At 39.9% G+C, this 17,822-nt stretch overlaps 1 protein-coding gene across 14 annotated transcripts in view; it reads right to left on the bottom strand.

Moving 5' to 3' along the window:
- MYO3B (myosin IIIB) overlaps positions 1-17,822 on the bottom strand; it is a 427,138-nt gene that overhangs the window by 222,182 nt on the left and 187,134 nt on the right. For all 14 annotated transcript variants that reach the window (XR_003141433.3, XR_003141434.3, XR_003141436.3 and 11 more), the window contains 6 exons: positions 14,820-14,946; positions 13,837-14,047; positions 12,870-13,017; positions 11,474-11,627; positions 10,283-10,371; positions 8,437-8,566 (listed from right to left, as the gene is read on the bottom strand). Coding sequence is in view for 10 of the 14 variants with exons in the window: in XM_025460118.3 (XP_025315903.1) it covers positions 8,437-8,566; positions 10,283-10,371; positions 11,474-11,627; positions 12,870-13,017; positions 13,837-14,047; positions 14,820-14,946 (859 nt within the window). In the remaining 4 variants the exon portion in view is untranslated. The remainder of the gene's footprint in view (positions 1-8,436; positions 8,567-10,282; positions 10,372-11,473; positions 11,628-12,869; positions 13,018-13,836; positions 14,048-14,819; positions 14,947-17,822) is intronic.

Raw genomic sequence — 17,822 nt, 5'->3', positions numbered from 1 at the left:
AGAGCTTGAGAGGGAGAAAGAGGGTAAGCAAACTCCCCACTGAACAGGGCTCATTCTCAGGTCACTTGAGATCATGACCTGAGCTGAAACCAAGAGCTGGATGCTTAACCAACTGAGCCACCCAGGTCTCCCAGGAGTTTGGACTTTATTCTAAATGTGATGAGGGACCATTGGAGGCTTTAAGCAGGGAAGTGAGATGATCAGAGTTACATTTTTGAAAAGACTGTAGTTTTAGCTGTTAGGGTGTAAAAGAAATAGAATTTATTTCAGAGGTTCAGGTAAGAGAAGCTGTAGATGCATCACTCTGCTCTCTGCTTTCATCTTCACGTGGCATCCTCCCTGTGTGGTGTCTCTAGGTCCAAATTTTTCTTTTTCATAATGGCAGCAGTAATATTGGAATAGGGCTTACCTTGATAACTTCATTTTACCTTGATTACCTCTGTAGATACCTTATTTCTAAATAAAGTCACATTGTGAAGTATTGGGGCTTTGGACTCCAACATATCTTTTTGGTGATGGTGGTCAGGGAACACAATTTAACATATAACAAGGAGTCAAAAACATGGAAGACACTATGCTGATGAGAATGATTACATTAAGAGGGATAAACAGATGATGCAGAAAAGAGGAATAACTGCATGATCAAAGTCCTTGTGAAAGTGAAAAGGGGAGAAATAGGACAAATAGAGAGCTGGCCTGTAATAAGGGCAGACATAGTTCTGTTGCCATAGGAATGGCAACAGATGCGGGTGGATGGGACAGAAATGGTAACAGCTGCAGGTGGACAGGGAGATTTGGTTTATCTATCATTTATTCAGTAAACATAAACTGAATGGCTATTATATGCCAGGTAGGATGCAGTAATGGACAAACCAGACAAAAATCCCTGTCATCTTGGAACTTACATTATGGTGGAAGAAGGCAGACAACAAACAGGATAAATAAGTAAAGTGTATATGCTATATAAGGTAGTGATAAGAGCTAAGGAGGAAAATAAAACAGGAAATATGTATATAAAATATTAAGTAGGTTAAAATTTTAACAGGAAAGGCAGGTTTTTTATAAAATACCTAAAGAAAATGAAGAAGCAAGCTATGGGTATGTCTTGGGGGAAATATTCTAGATAGAGGTAACAGCAAGTGCAAAGACACCTACATGAAACCTATAGCTAAGCTAACACCATACTTAATGGTGAAAGACTCAATGCTTTCCCCCCAAGATCAGGAACAAAGCAAGGATGTCTCCCCTCTTACCATTTCTATTCAACATTATACTGGAAGTCCTAGCCAGTGAAATAAGGCAAGGAAAAGAAATAAAAAGCATTAAGAATGGGAAGAAAAATAAATGTTCTTGTTTATAGACAACATAACTATCTATGTACAAAATCCCTAGGAATCTAAAAAAGCAAAAACAAAACTCCTAGTGAGTTTAGTAAGGTTATGGGAGATTAAGGTCAATCCACAAAAGTCAGTGGTATTTCTGTGTGCTAACTAAACAACTGAAAACAAACAAAAAATGTATACTAGTTCCAAAAGTTGAAATACCTAGGTATAAATCTAACAAAACATGCTTGGCATCTGTATGCTTAAACAAAATACAGGTAACTCTTCAACAACACGGGCTGGAGTGTCAAACCCCTACATGATCAAAAATTCACTAATAACTTCTGAATCCCCCAAAACTTATCCACTAATAGGCTACTGTTGATTGGAAGCCTTATTGAATAATATGAACAATACATACTATTTTGTATGTTATATATATTAACAATAAAGTAAGCTAGAGAAAAAATGTTACTAGAAAATCAAAAAGAAGAAAAAATACATTTATAGTATGGTACTATTTTTATCAAAAACTTTGGCGTATAAGGGGATCCATGAATTCAAACCTATGTTGTTCAAGGGCCAACTGTACTGATTAAGGAAATCAAATAAGATCCAAACAAACAGACATAACTGTGTTTGTGGACTGAGAGACTCAACATAATAAAGATGTCAATTATTCCCAAACTGGTCTATAGATTTCATGCAATTCCAATCAAAATTGCAGGATTTTGTGTAGATATAGACAAACTACTTTGCAAATTTGTATGGAAAGGTGAAGGAACCGAAATAGCCAAAACAATTTTGAAAGAGAAGAATAAAGTAGAAGGAATCATACTACTTGTTTTAAGACTTACCATAAAACTATAATAGTAAAGATAGTGTGATATTGGCAAAGAATTAAGTACACAGATCAAAGAAACAGACTCACACAAATATAAGCACTGATTTCTGACAAATGCTAAAGCAATTCAATGGAGAAAGGGCCATCATTTCGATAGTTTTAGAACAACCCGACATATCAATGGGGAAAAAAATGAACCTCAACCTCATACTTCATAAAAAATGAACTCAAAATGGATGCTAGACCTAATATAGAATGTAAAAGTATTTATTGAGCATCTACTCATACACGGCTCCGTACAGACATGTGTGGTGTACCCTGGTTCTCCCTAGTCAGTCTTTAACACCCCTGCACAAGTTTTCCTCTCTCACCCTGAAACCTTTCTCTTCAGGAGATCATCCTGACTACCCACAGTGTTTCAGATTGGCATTGGAAGCCCAACCTTAGCTCAGTAGATTGTCATCATTTATCTATCTTGCTTCCTTCCCTCTGCTCCGAGTCCTTTCCTCACGTCCTAGTCACTTAAATATCCCACTGCCTAGCTCTCCTTTCCAGTGCTGTAGGCCCTGGCTCAGAATGCCTCATTACTCCCAGACTGCTCAGTTTTCTCTATTCTCCATTAAAACAAACAAACAAAAAACAGAAAACAAAAAAACTCTCCTAAGAAGTCTTTATAATTAAAAGATGTTCTATTGCACACTGACATGTATTTCTGTGACTTTTTTCTTCTATATTTACTTACATAGACTCAGTGCTTATATTGTCCTCATTTATTGATTTACATGCCTATTTCAGAATTTACATTATTTTGTGCATACTTTATACATTTTAGGATTCGTACTATATGTCCCTGACCATTCGGGTTGGGATTTTCTTTTATTCCTTCTAGAAAGCACCTATGCACAACACCGTATCCAGACAGACCCTGAATATATAATTATCTACTGACTGAAAAACACTGTCAAATTAAATAGAAGCAGGTCTCCGTGTGAGGAGGAACTCACCCCTCAGGGCTTCCTGACCGGGTTGGCTCATTAAAGCTGCTGTTTCAGGAGGAGGCAAGCAGTATCCGTGTCTGTGACCCTGGAACCTTTCATTTAGAGTCAGCTCATCCTGCTAGACCCATTTCTGAACTGCCAGTATGGAGGAGAAGCCATAAGTGGAAAATGAAAACTCAGAGACAGTTACCAAATGACATCCTCTTAAGAGATGAATGCTCAATTTGGGGAGTTACAGAACCAGGAACAAGCAATATCAAGTATTTCAGCAGTGATGGTGTTAGTCCTTTACAGATATAATGTGAGGGCTCATCCTGCCCCCCTCATCCATATAAAAAGGGGAACCAGTGGAAGTCAAAGAGAATTTGCTGCTGATTTTCACTTCAAATCAAATTCCAAGGAAACTACCTGGGAGAGCTTGGATAGGAGAAAATAGAACCAAACTCAGTTCTAGATTCTGAGACAAAACCAGTCTTGGAAGCTCAGAAAATATTCACTCTGGCACTGCTCTTGGTTTTTTTTCTTTTTCCCAAGTTCCTAACTCCTTTAAAACTCCAAACCCCTCCTTGGAAGTCAGAATTCATGATTCAAAGACAGAAATGGACTTTTCAAGTTCCTTTTGAAATTTCTTCTCTTTCTTTCCTTGAGCCTTTTGAACTTTTCTCTAGTTTATTAGTAGCAAGCAGAACGTTCTCCAAACAAGAAAATATGCGATGAAACCTTGTTATAACATCTTTCCTTTTAATGTTTTTCTACCTAGATCATTCAGTTTGAAAAGTCCCAGCTGAAGGGTTAGAAAGCAATGTTGCTGCCACATCAAATTTTCACACATGAAATCTTCAGAGAACTTCCTATCAATAGGAAGGATTACAAAGAAAATTTCAGCACGTCTGAAGTGACCCATCTAGAGGCAAGAGAGTGGTCCTGTAAGTCTGAGAATCCCTATTGTCTGCAGCTGCCTCCGTGTGCCTGATGGCCAGTGAGTGCCTTGGAACCAGAGTGTGTCAGTCTGTCAGGCATAGGCACCTCTCTTGCCACATGCCGCTGTGTGCCAGAAGAAGAGGCTGCTGCTAAGGGAGCTACAGGGATTTGGGAGGAGCCCAGTCTCCTGATGACTCTACACCTCCTGACTTCACGTCCCGTTTTTTTTTTTTTTTTAACCTTTTCAGTAGTTTGGGATGTACAACATGAACAGGAAAGTGGGTACCGGAACTAGGAGAATGTCAACCTGATTCCTTGCACTGATTTTATATTATGGTTTCACACAAAGACACAGAGGTTAATCCTTTCAACCTCTTTAAGAGATTAGACCAAGGGGGATCTCTGGGTGGCCCAGTGGTTTAGCACCTGCCTTCAGCTTAGGGTGTGATCCTGAAGTCCAGGGATGGAGTCCCACATCAGGCTCCCTGCATGGAGCCTGCTTCTCCTTCTGTCTGTGTCTCTGCCTCTCTCTCTCTGTGTCTGTCATGAATAAATAAATATTTTTTTTAAAAAATTAAAAAATAGATTAGACCAAGAACCAATACTTCTGTTTTATAAACACTAATAGAGAGACTGCTACCTGCCCAGCAGCCCAGAGAGGAGGCTAACTTAACCAGACAGGAATGGCAGTTCTCTGATACCTGTCTGGGAAAGCAAAGGGCTGCAGTAGTTTACCAGGAAACCTCAACTTTATGGAACAGGAAATCTAGGAAAAAGAAAGTTTCTCTTTGCATTTTAAGACATCCTCTCTTTTTGAAAATAACAGTGCTATCGGTGAAACAGAATGCATGTACAGAAAAGTGTGGGAAACAAATGTTCAACATAACAGATATAAACCAACATACATGTAACTACCATGGGGACCAGAAGTCAGAGCACTGCCAACATCCTAGAGAGTTATGTTATCTCAAAACTGAGGAGTCCAACAATGGACCTCTTTTTATTTTATTTTATTTTTTTTAAATTTTTTAAATTTATTTATGATAGTCACACACGGGGAGAGAGAGAGAGAGAGAGAGAGAGAGAGGCAGAGACATAGGCAGAGGGAGAAGCAGGCCCCATGCACCAGGAGCCCGATGTGGGATTCGATCCCGGGTCTCCAGGATCATGCCCTGGGCCAAAGGCAGGCGCCAAACTGCTGCGCCACCCAGGGATCCCTGGACCTCTTTTTAAAGTCTGGGGCTATCAGCCTCCAAAGTTTCCAAACTTTGATTTTTTTCCCCTCCTCTTTGTAATTCATCTCCTGAAGAAGTTTGTAAAATACCTATATCTATGTTCATTGAACTCGTGATCCATTTAATTTTAATAAGACAAGTGTTTAAGGGTCTGAAGCAGGATAAAAAATTTAAAAAACACAAGAAAATGGTTTCTCATGCATTGAAAATATTGGCACATTTGTTTTCAAAATGCCAGGATGTGTGGGACCTCACTTCCAGTCAGAATGCTGAGATATACACATGTCTGCTTTCATTTTTTTTTAAAGATTTTATTTATTTAAGAGACATACAGAGAGAAGCAGACACAGGCAGAGAGAGAAGCATGCTCCCCATGGGGAGCCTGATGCGGAACTCGATCCCAGGACCTTGATCCCAGGACCCGGGGATCACGACCTGAGCCGAAAGCAGACTCTCAACCACTGAGCCACCCAGGTGCCACCCCACATGTCTGCTTTCATAAGGGACACGTGCTGAAACATGTATTTGCAATTTCAGTAAAAACAGCATCAACTATTTCTGTCCAGTAAGGTTCTCCCAACTTCGAAGGCTGTAATATACCAAAACCAAAAAATACAGAATATAGATGCTTTAAAATTTAGCATCTTAATTAATATTCTGACCTTTAACATTGGATGCACAATCTCTTTAGAACTGATGTTTTGAGGGCAAGTATCAACATAAGGACATAGATTCTAGTAAAGCTAAAGGCAAGTTCCAGGTGCTTTAGGGCAAAGCCATTTTATCTTTATCTCCTCCTTGTTGTCTTGGTGTCTTATTATTAGAAGCTGTTCTATACATGTTGATTGAAGGCATTTTTATATGAACACTTTCAGAAAAAGAAAACAGAATCATGCTTATTAGTTTTGATGTGTTTCTTTGGCTTCTTAGCTATACTCAAAATGTGCAGAAAATAAAGCTTAGGATTTCAAAATAAATTATTTCAAATGAATTTCAAAAAAAATTATTATACACAAAATGTGACTCAGGAATACAAGGAAGGAAAACATGTTTGTTTCCAATCTTCTTTGTCACTTTGTTTCCGCCAGGAGGTGTGGAATTCCGTTTGAAGACAAGATTCAGAAAAGGTTACACGATTCAGAAAGCAGGAACACTCCTTCAGGGAAAAGCGAAAAGTAAAAAGCAAAGCAAAAAAAAAAAAAAAAAAAAGGCAGAGGTTAGCTCTTTGTTTCTGTTCCTTCCCCTTTTAGGCGGGCAAGGGCAAACACAAGGCTTGCTGCAGAGCTTGATTTCTTGCCTCGCGCCACCTAGTGGCCCAAGCTGAGAAATTGTTTTTATTTTGCCAACAGCTGAAAAACTGGAGATTCCAAGGTTTTGAACATTTTTGACAAATTGTTACTCATATTTATGAGACAGTTTAAGTGCCAGCTGACAGGTCATCTGGATATATTCTACTTCAAAGAGTACATTTTAGGGGTATTAATAATGGCTGTATCTTTGCCCTGTACATAAGATGCCTGATAAGACCTGTGTCTGGTGAGGAACTCCTCACATCTGGCCACTCTGAAACAAATATTTGTAATTTCTGCAAAAACAAAACAAACTACTTCTGTCCAATAAAATTCTCCTACATTAAAACCAAAAAATATAGAATACAGATATTTTTAAATTTAGAAGCTTAATATTCTGACCTTCATCGTAAGATGCACAATCTCATTAGAACCAGTTTGAGGGTAAATATCTTCATAAGGAGATAATGAATCAAATCCTGGCTCTGCCCAAGGGAGGTCTGGAAAGAAAGGTAGAGGAAGCTTTCTCATGGGCACCCTACTATTTTTGTTTAAAGGAGCATGTTTGAAGAAAGTTAAGAACTGGTTTCATCTTTCTTTCCAAATTAAGATGAAGCAAAGGTTGCAGACTGTGGCTTCTTTCTTAGCCAACCTTTTCATTCCTTTGCATGTTGCTAAAAATCAGACCTGGCAGCCACTCCCTTTTAGGATACAAAGGCCCCAAACTGGACATGGTTTCCAATGATTTCAAGAGGGATATGGGACGAAAGAAAAGGAAATTATGAACAATAATAAAGAGACTTCTCCTCCTTCTTTCACAAAAGTGTACCCGCAGCTGTTTCCAGACAAACCCTCAAAACAGAATGCCCTTGAGAGGAAAGCTCTGAGAAGACCTAGTGAGCTGCCCAACCAAAGGCAGCAGATCTCAGGTAAATCAAAGGAACTTGACAGAATGGGAATCTAGGGGATCCCTGGGTGGCGTAGCAGTTTGGTGCCTGCCTTTGGCCTAGGGCGCGATCCTGGAGACCCGGGATCAAATCCCACATCGGGCTCCTGGTGCATGGAGCCTGCTTCTCCCTCTGCCTGTGTCTCTGCCTCTCTCTCTCTCTGTGTGACTATCATAAATAAATTTTTTAAAAAATTAAAAAAAAAAAAGAATGGGAATCTATTTGGCAAAACAGCAAAGACAGGGAAGTTCGGTTCTTTGGCCCTGATTTCCTGCTTCTAATCCTGAGAACTGACTGAGCAGCTTAACAAAAGCCATTAAGCAGAAGATGACTGTGAGTGGGCAAAGGCCAAGCAGGTAGGCCAGTGATGATGGACCTATTCTAAGTTGGTCAAGAGAGTGGGGGGTGGGGTGGGGTCACTGACTGGGTAGTGAATTGGACCAGGTGATTTCTGAGGACCCCATGACTGGACGACCATTGGATTTACCACATTCCTTTCACTTAGAATCGAATGTGAACAGAAATAATCTTCCCAAAAATTCTAGGTAAACTGAGACCACTGTAGAGGGCTTAGCATGAATTAATGATAATATACGGTTTTATAACTGGAAGAATGAAAAGAGGCAAGCAGAGAAAATGAGAAGTCTGAGTTAATGCTATAAAAGTATCTCTGTGTTATATATACACTAATGTTGTACAATTAAATTGCAAAAGAAAATATCACTTTCCTTTTCTTGAATTTAGTTGAATAGACCTTCACCCCTGCTTAAAGTTAAAAATGGTAGTAGTGTAGCCCTGAAAGTACTCAGATACTAACAAGAAAACTCCAGCAGTGCTTGTAGAAGCATCAGATCCAGGGAGGTCAGGGGGTTCCAAGTACCTGTTTTGGTCAAGGGAATTGAGAAGAGTTGCTGCAGAAGCTTGTTTTCTGACGTTCTCAGGACTACAACCACATCAGCAGGGAGAGTGTCTTTGTTTTTCTCAAGAACCCCAGAAGCATCGTATAATACCTGCAACATGAATAGCAAATAGCAAACTAGCCAGTATCATCCATTGCTGGTGACACTGGAAAAGCTGTCTGAGGTTAGTCATTAATCGACCAATGTAGAGAAATTATCTTGACACAGCCACGCTTTTAAATCCAGACCATGAGATAAGGAGGAAAAAACTGTAATTTTTGACAGGCCAATTTATCTTAACTTCTTGGTCAGGTGCTTTTTGAGGAATAGAGGCATATCAAAGATACATCACGTGAGAATAACTATGAAAATAGACTGAGCACTATATATTGGCCACTATGCGGAAAGCACCCACCTTATGAGGTAAATACTATTACTATCTCCATTTTACTGGTGGGCAAACAGAGGCTTAACAAGAAGCTGAAATGATATGCTCATGGTCACATATTTCACAAGTAGCAGGCAGGTTTCCAAACCCAGGCAGTCTGGGCTCCGTGCTCATCATCAACTGTACTCTTGCTGCTCCCGAAGGCATTCACAACATGTGAGTGATCACTTAGGGATGCAGAGTCATTTTCAGTTCTCACAACAGAAGGGATCCAGGTCAGAGGAATTTTAAGGAACATTCCAGAGAAATAATGAATTCAGGAAAGGGCACTGAGCCCACAAAGAAAACGATCTTGTTTTTCCCCTTAAAATCAAGGAAGGAGAAAAGGGAGAAAGGGAATATGGGTGAACAGGAAATCGGTATAAAAAGACAGAGAGACAGGGAGGTGCAAGGAAGAGGACAGGAATGGGAGGTGGAGATCAGGATAGATGCGGGTATCCCAGACATGGGGGACATTAACATATGGTCAGACATCAGTGCTGAGGTGGTCTGAAATAGTTAAAAATTGAGTTGCAATTTCAACAAAGATTCAAAACAGATACTATACGCTATGTGGGGAGAAACACAATCTTCTTTGCTTATATTAGAACTGCCTTTCAACCAACCTCCAGTCAGGTAAAATTAATTTCAACACCATGATATGAATATAAAAAAACAACTTCAACAAATCTTAAATGAACAAAATCCCAAATGCCTTTTGTTGGACTCCTACCCTGTTTGTGGGACCCAGGTCCTCAGCAGACCCCACCAGAACCAATGAGCTATGATTCCAACGACTCCTTTGAGAGTAACTCTGAGCAAAGAGCTATTGGCTGCAGAACCAGAGAATTTCCTAAATTAGTCACTCCTCTGCTTCAGGAACTTGAAATGAAACTGAGGCATAAATTAAGAAAGATGGAAATTTCAGTTAGTGTTATACAAGTTTAACATCAAAGAGAATTTTTTCCCTTTTTATCTAGACAGTTTTGGTGCCCTGTAGCCACATATAGTTAAAGTGCTAAAAACTGAGCCCCACTATGATATTAACCCTCCTCTGTTAACCTGCACATTTCCAAGGGACTTCAGAATATACACATTGTCCACTAACCACTGCAAACGCTACACTGTATCTTCTCTCTGGAGAGCTGTCACTTCTAGGACAAACCTCAGGTGAGAAGCAGATGGAAGCTCCATAGCCACCCCAGCAAGAAACTGCTTTTTTACCAGGGGCGACTTTCTGTGAGCAGAACCACTGAGAAAGTTTGGGAATTATGATTAGGTGTTCAGAAGAATTAAAAAGAGAAAGAAATCTTCAAGCAATTTTGTGAGCAGCACAGACAGGGTAGTATGAACACTTACCCCTTGTCAAATTCAGGCCTAGTAAATCACACTTGCCTTACCTTTCCAGCATAGTGCAGAATGCCAAAGCATAGCTCCACCCCTTTGGGCCTCCAGAAGTATTTGCATCGTAGATTATCTTCAAATTTATCTGCGTGGATTTTCATGTGTAAAAGTTACAATGAGAACTGTTTGCTTCTTCAAACAAAGAGGTGCTCCTTGAGCCAGGAGTAACCCAGAGTAAGGGTTTTCAGGGCAGCCTGATACTATCATCATACGTACAACAGAGGAGAAAAATGCTCCATTGAAATGGGCTTACAATCAAGTCTTCATTTACTTGTTTTGTGTTGTCTTTAGTATCAGGCTATACCCTAAGATCTCTTGTTCTGTTCTAAGAACTCCCAGCATGGACACTGATGACACCAGAACTCTAGCCAATTAGCTTAAGAACCATGAAGATCCCATGGAAGGCAAACAACCCTGGTATAAACCTATCACGGCAACTTCTGATTACTTTGTAGGTAAAAGGAAACCACTGAGGGTGACAATTTTAACTCCTAGAAGTGAATCTTTCCCACCAATCAAGTTCCTATCAGGGGAAAAGGCTTGAAACTTTCTGTTCCACCCTGTGCTAAGCACTAAAGGGATACAAAGATTATTGGGGTTTTGTTGCCCTAAATATCTCACAATCTAAGTAAGGGATGGGATTGTATGCAACACTGAAGATTAGAGAAGAAGGTCAAGAGGAACAAGGATAGAGGATTGGGGGGCCATTAGTGTCAGGAGGAAGTGTCTTATCGGCATCTTATAGACAATAGTAACCTAATGAAAAGGTGGCTTTAGAAAGACTAAATTAGCTGGGACGTCTAGGGTAGAGGGGATAAGCAAGAAGCTAGAAGCCAGGAAACCAGAAGGGTCTTCTATACAAATTTAGACTAGAAATGGATGGGATCCAAGCAGAGATATGAGAGAAGGGTATGAAAAAGGAGGGGAAGCAAGCATTGGTTATAGGAAATAAGGGAGCTGAAGGTATAAAAATGATAGGAAATAGGCAGCAATAGGAAAGTGAGGAGGGTTTGGTGATGAGTTTTCTTTAAGACAAAGATCTATCAGGACATTTGCTGACAATTTCAATTCATTAAAAACAGGGTCTACACTTGCATAAACTACCAAGTGGCCAAAATACCGATTTACAATACCAACGAACCAAGTTCTCTCCTGAGTGTACTATGCCTTTCCCAAGAGACACTTACCAACCAGGGTCTGATCAGTTGCTTGGGGAAATCGACTTTCCTCATCCAAAAGCGCAAGCAGTCCCAGAGGTTTCTGGAGGAACATGTCCAAGAGTGGGCGATTGTCCTCATACATCACAAGTGTAGCATCAATGCCCTCATTCTGATATTCCATCTGGAGGAAAATGGATTGTGAATCTCTTTAAGCCCAAAACTGGTCTACATAGCACCAGGCTGCTTTGGCACGTGCCTTCTATAGCCTTACAACACTGACTGTGGAATACAGGCAGTTTTATGTGTGTAGTCAAAGATTCTCCTGATACAACACTGCTAAAACTTTGGGTTTAAGTCTGACCCATAGGCAACCTGCGGCAGGCAGCTGAAGCCAGCAAAAGAAGGGCCAGTGCTGTCTTCCAAAAACCAACTTGGGAAGTCATAATTTAGAAACTGACATCGAATAGAAAGGAAGCTGAAAAAGTTATTTTAGTGATAAATAAAACATGGCTTAAACCAGGAAAAAAAAGCAGACTTCTACATTCTAGGATTCTGCAAGGGAATCAGACTGCAAAACTAGAAAACTCCAGACTTCCCAGGGAAATAAATGCAAGGAGCCCTGAGTGAAAGGAGGTCAAATTTTGTGCAGAGTGGGAGGGGAGAGGAGGGTGATACAGATTTATCCAATTCCACTGAAAAAAAACAATACAGATTTTCTTCCTGTTTTTGTGTTTATGTAATCACAGTACAGCGTGTGTGTCTTCACTAAAGCAAAGGCTCAGTCAGAATGTTTTATTGCTGCACTACTTCATACAGGATAGTCTTGGGTTTGGGACAGAAATTGGGGTGGAAGGGGAAGGTCCCCTAGCCTTTGGGCCCATCAGCTTCACATCTTGTTTTACTTACCATTAAACTCATTGCAGAATGACTTCCATTTGGAGAAAACCAAGAACATAGTTTACTCCTGCCCTGGAGACATACCCCCTTCCAAGTTACTGTGGGAACTGGTGTGCAGGAGATGAGGGTGGGGGGGGGGGGTGGAGATGCCCTATTTGGGAGTTAAGAACGAGAACCTGTGCCCTGATTAAAGATCATCCTGTGTCATTTTGGACACAATCATGGATGTTTTTTGTTAAATAAAGTAGAAGAGAATGTAATAATTTGGACAGTGTGCGTGAAATAGTTTGGAAGCAATATTTAAATAACTAGCTTGTCATCAGCTCCACTCAAGTGAGGAAATGTAACTTTCCACAGAAATCAGGACTTTTTTCAGGCTAACTTTAGGCTATTTATTTTGACAGGACTGCTTCTTTGGTGGATTTTCCTTAGAATCTGTTAGCCTAAGAGGGTTTCTGCTTCAAATTGTGAGCAGCTTGCAGACACCTTCCCCATCAGATTTAATCACTTCAGAGTTCACTATTACCTGCTCAAGAGCGAAAACATGCTGGTTGAAATAGTACTGGATTTGCTCATTGGCGATGTTTATGCAGAGCTGTTCAAATGAATTTCTCCCAAAGTTCTCAAATCCAAAAATATCCAAAATCCCCACATTCATACCATCATCTGCACTACTGCATGGGAGTAAAGAAAAAAATCTTTTAGTGGAAGAAACATTTATCTCAGGATGATGAAAATATGTGTGTCCACATGTTTACCAATATATGTACCCACTTATGGAAAGCAGCATTCAGCTGCCTCTAAGAGAAGAAATAGTTTGTGTTTTAAGTCATTCATTCCTTCAATCTTTCAACAGTAGTTCCAACTTTTTTTTTTTGTTTTTAAGCAGTAGAACCCTTTAAAATCTCCCTCAGAAGTTCCATAGAGAGAGATATTAGAGAGGAGGTACTCTGTTCGAAAAGACTAGAACTGCTGCCCATTCATTCTTCTACCTTCCCACCCATTAGGCTTAATTGGAAGAATACGATTTAGAATTTGTTGTTGTTCATTTTCCCACAATATAGAGACCACTAATGCTTAGGAAAGAAAAGTCAGTAGCAGCAGCAGCAATAATACTATAAGATATGGTGCTTTAAAACTTTTCATGAGATGTCTCATTCTAAAAACACTATGAGGAGGAATATTAATTACTCTCATTTTACAGATGAGAAAACTATGACTTGGAATATGGGTCTGGTCAAACTGTAGAGCTTAAATGCAAACCCAGTATGCCCAGCTCCTGGACAAGCCTGTTCTCTTAAACACTACATATTATGGCTCAGTCATGTGATTCTTCCATTCTCCTAGATCCCATTCTCCTTTTAAAGGAAAAGACCTCAGAGCTTCACCAAAGGAAACTCAGGAGAGGACCAAACACTTCCTCTTGCAAACTCTAAGAGACACCATGATCGCTGACAGCTCTCCCAAGGCCTCTGCTTCCCAAGGGAACTTGCCATATGTTTTTGTCTGGCTGCAGGAGTGTATTGATGCGATTTACAATCCAACTGAAGAGCCTCCCATACAGGGCTTTGGACATGGCATCTCGGACATCCGCAGCCCTGTCGACAGTATTGGCACGGATGATGGTTTCACCGCGGGTGACCACACAGTGTGAGATAAGGGCCTCTTGGAGTTCTTCGGGGCTGATGCAGAGAACAGAGGCAGCTGCAATAAAGAGTAAGGATGATACAGAGAATACAGTCACCCATTCATCCTTTCATTCATTCAGCCAGCATTGACTCAACATCTACGATGTGCCAAGTTCTATTCAGGCACTTCAGATGCAAAGGTAAACAAGCCAGGTCCCTAACCCCAAGAAGTATCCAGACAGACACAGTATCCCCCAAACACTCTGAAAGCTCTTCACAGGCATTTGATGAGAAAAAGTGAGAGAAGATAGTCTTTGGTCAAATAGCTGGGGATTATATTCAAGAGCCAGGAAGCACACGAGTTTATTAAAAACAGTAAAAGATGCTGCATTTTAACACAACGGGTGTTTATTTAAATCACTTTTTTTTTTTTGAACTCAGGATTCTCATTCCTGTGTCACCATTATTAGCTATAAAACTTTAGAAATAAACAGGTGCCTGACTATCCCTTGCAGATGCTGATTTAGTGGATTCAGACAGGGATCCACCTCTTGTATTTTTTTTTTTTCGAAAAATTATAGATGATTTTCAAAAGTAGCCAGTGTTGACACCATGGCCCAAAGCTATCTGTCATGGAATTCTTTTCTGCAGAGCACTTATTTGCAGTTCATGAAAAGAACACTGATGTTCTACAAGACATCCTTTGGGAAATCATAGTTAGTAAAAACACCCAGAGCCGGCAGAGGGACCAGCCACAGCTGCACTATATTTTACAGCATCTTTAGAAACTACCAAAGTCAAAGACACATGCATTTTGATTACACAATGCACAGACATCAAACAATTACCATTTTCCAAAGCTTCAGCATTGGGGACCTCACTTTTGTCAGTTTGATGCTGAGAGGAAATAGCTGCAAACTCAATGTTTCCAATATTCAAAATTCCAGCCAAAATTCTATACACTGAGTGCACCTCCTGAAAAGGACAGCAAGAACCATTTTGGTCATTGCCAATCAAACCAACAAACCAATAGCACTGGTAGTTATCCACCAAAATCCAACATCCTCCTATCCTGGGCACACAAACAAATTTCCAAACCTCCCCTGCAGTTAGGCACTGGAACTAAATTCTCAACAAAGAAGCAAGTAGAATGATATGAGTGACTTCGGAGTCCAGCCTTATAGAAGCAAGCATGCCTCCTCCATGCTTTTTCCCCCATTATTGCCAGCTGAACCTCCCAACAACCCAGTCTCAGCTATGCAGGACTAGGATTCCTAAGACCAATGCTACATGGAACAAAGTTGTACTGCAACATGAACCTCTTACTCTGAAATGCTTCCATAAGAACAATTGATCTTTGTTCTTTAAGCCACTTATCCATTTATTCTAACTAAAACCAGCTTCTAAATTCAGGTATGTTCTTTTTTTCAAAATAAGAAAGCAGAGGTTTCCTTAACCACTTTTGAATATAGCTTTTATGAAATAGTTATCAAGGCATTCACTGATGGTTCACTGAACATTTTGAAGTTCAATAAAGGAATATGTAATTATGAATGAGGTCAGGAAATATTCAGACTCACTAGAAATTATCTGTGATATTGTGATATAATAACACATATTTGGTCTTCATACCAATTTCCAGCACAAGAGCTAAACAACCCCTGGAATTATAAGTGACAGGTGTTAAAGGAGTATCCTCTGTTATTCTTAATACCTTCAACCATAACTGAGTCTGTGCCACTGAGGTAACTCTTAAAGAATATGGCCGGGGGATGCCTGGGTGGCTCAGCGGTTGAGCGTCTGCCTTTGGCCCAGGGAGTGGTCCCGGGATCTGGGATCGAGTCCCACATTGGGTTTCTTGTAGGGAGCCTGCTTCTCCCTCTGCCTCTCTCTCTCTTTCTCTCTCTCTCATGAATAAATAAATAAAATCTTTAAAAAAAAAAAAAAAAAAGAATATGGCCGGTTGCTAGAGAGACCACACATGTGATTAAAGGGTTGGAATTTTTAGCTGAATCCTTCCAGGGAGGGGAGCCTTCTGGAAATTGAGTTAATCACCAACTGACAATAATTTAATCATTTATGCTTATGTAACAGAGCCTCCATTAATATCTCTAATTGGGATGCCTAGGTGGCACAGCGGCTGGGCGGTTGCCTTTGGCTCAGGTCATGATCCTGGGATCTGGGATTGAGTTCTTCAATAGGCTTCCATGAAGAGCCTGCTTCTCCCTTTGCCTATTTCTCTGCCTCTCTGTCTCCCATGAATAAATAAATAAATATTTAAAAATAAATAAATAAAACCTCTAATTGATGAAGTTCAGAATACCTCTGGGTTGTGAGAGGTGGTACCCCCCCACCCTTCCCCATTACCTTGCCCTATGCATCTCTTCCATTTGGTTGTTCCTGGGTTGTATCCTTTATAATAAACCAGTAAGTAAACTGTTTTCCCAAGTTTTGAGTCTTTTTATCCAATGATCAAATTTGGGGTCTTGGGACCCAAGATCTCCCACTTTGTAACTGCTTGGTTAGTAGGTGAACCCTAGGATTTGCAATTTGTGTCTGAAGTGGGGGCAGTCTTGTGGAACTGAGCCCCTAACCTGTGTGATCTGATGTTAATTCTAGGTAAACAGTATCAGAAGTAAACTGAATTATAGGAGAATTGGTTGGTGTGAGGAGAAAAAAAACTCCATGCATTTGATGTCAGAAGTACTGTGAGTAAAAATAGATAACCTAAGTCCTTTTTTATATTGAAAGTTAAATAGATAAGTAGCATTAACACTAAAAAAAAAAAATAAAGTATATTTATTTAAACCTATGCATTTCCTATAGGTGAGACAAATACATAGCCAGGAAACTTCTGCATCTTATGCCTATAGATAGAGAAAGCTACTTCCACAAAAAAATACTCAGGTGAGAAACTTGATTTAGTACTATCCATAGCAGCAAACTAGTAGGAACTGTCATTAGACCATTGGTGAAGCATTGTTCCCAAAGTGAGCCTTCCTGTGAACATTATTCAGTAAAGCTGACAACTGAACAGACTGTAATAGTGACATCTGCTGGATACCTGATAATGCTACAAAGACAAATGAGGATTTTAAACCAGGCTTCTACTATAAATACTGTTCTTCAAACTTCTAAATCAAAGGCAAGAGGTCATGTTTTTGATGTCAAAAATTACTGTTTTAATCATACAACTTAAGACTGGCTAAGGAGAACATCTACCAAATGGGTTTTCTGGGGCTGGTGTGGATTTAACATGACAGCACTTCATTACCTTAATCAATAAAATGTGAGGCTCAAAAATGCAACAAACAAGCAACTTCCCAGAGGGTAAACAGAAACTACAGCAGTGAGCTCTGTATCTGTTCTTTCTATCCCCAGTTCTCTCAAAAAGTTACCTAAACTCTCAATATTCTTAGAAAAGAAATGTATTTCCTCTAATTAAAACACACATTTACACCCTATTATATCAGTATAAGCCATGAAACTTCCCAAAATAGAGCTTCCAGGCATTTCACCACTAGGGAGATTATCCCCAAAGGAAATGGCAGTTCTCCCCTGGTTGTTTCTCTGGCAATATTCTCTTCAGCACAATGCTCAGACATTTCCTCTTTTAAAAAAGAAAACTACCCATGACCTTCAGGGAAAACTTTGGGGTTCAAACACCATAAATGACTGAAGTTCATGATAGGCTGGGATACCCTTCCTTGGTTCAGAAAGGGAACTTGAGAAAGGTGTCCAATGTTGACCTCATTATGGAGGAATTAGACGTAGGGTACTCTTTATGTGACATTTCTAGGCCATTCCACCTCTTTTAGTCCTATCCTTGTATTAATTAGCTTTTCCTTTCT

The sequence above is a fragment of the Canis lupus genome, chromosome 36 (assembly GCF_003254725.2).
Source record: "Canis lupus dingo isolate Sandy chromosome 36, ASM325472v2, whole genome shotgun sequence".
Lineage (NCBI taxonomy): Eukaryota > Metazoa > Chordata > Mammalia > Carnivora > Canidae > Canis > Canis lupus.
Note: the sequence above shows the minus strand (reverse complement) of the source record. Positions and strands in the feature narration are given on the sequence as shown.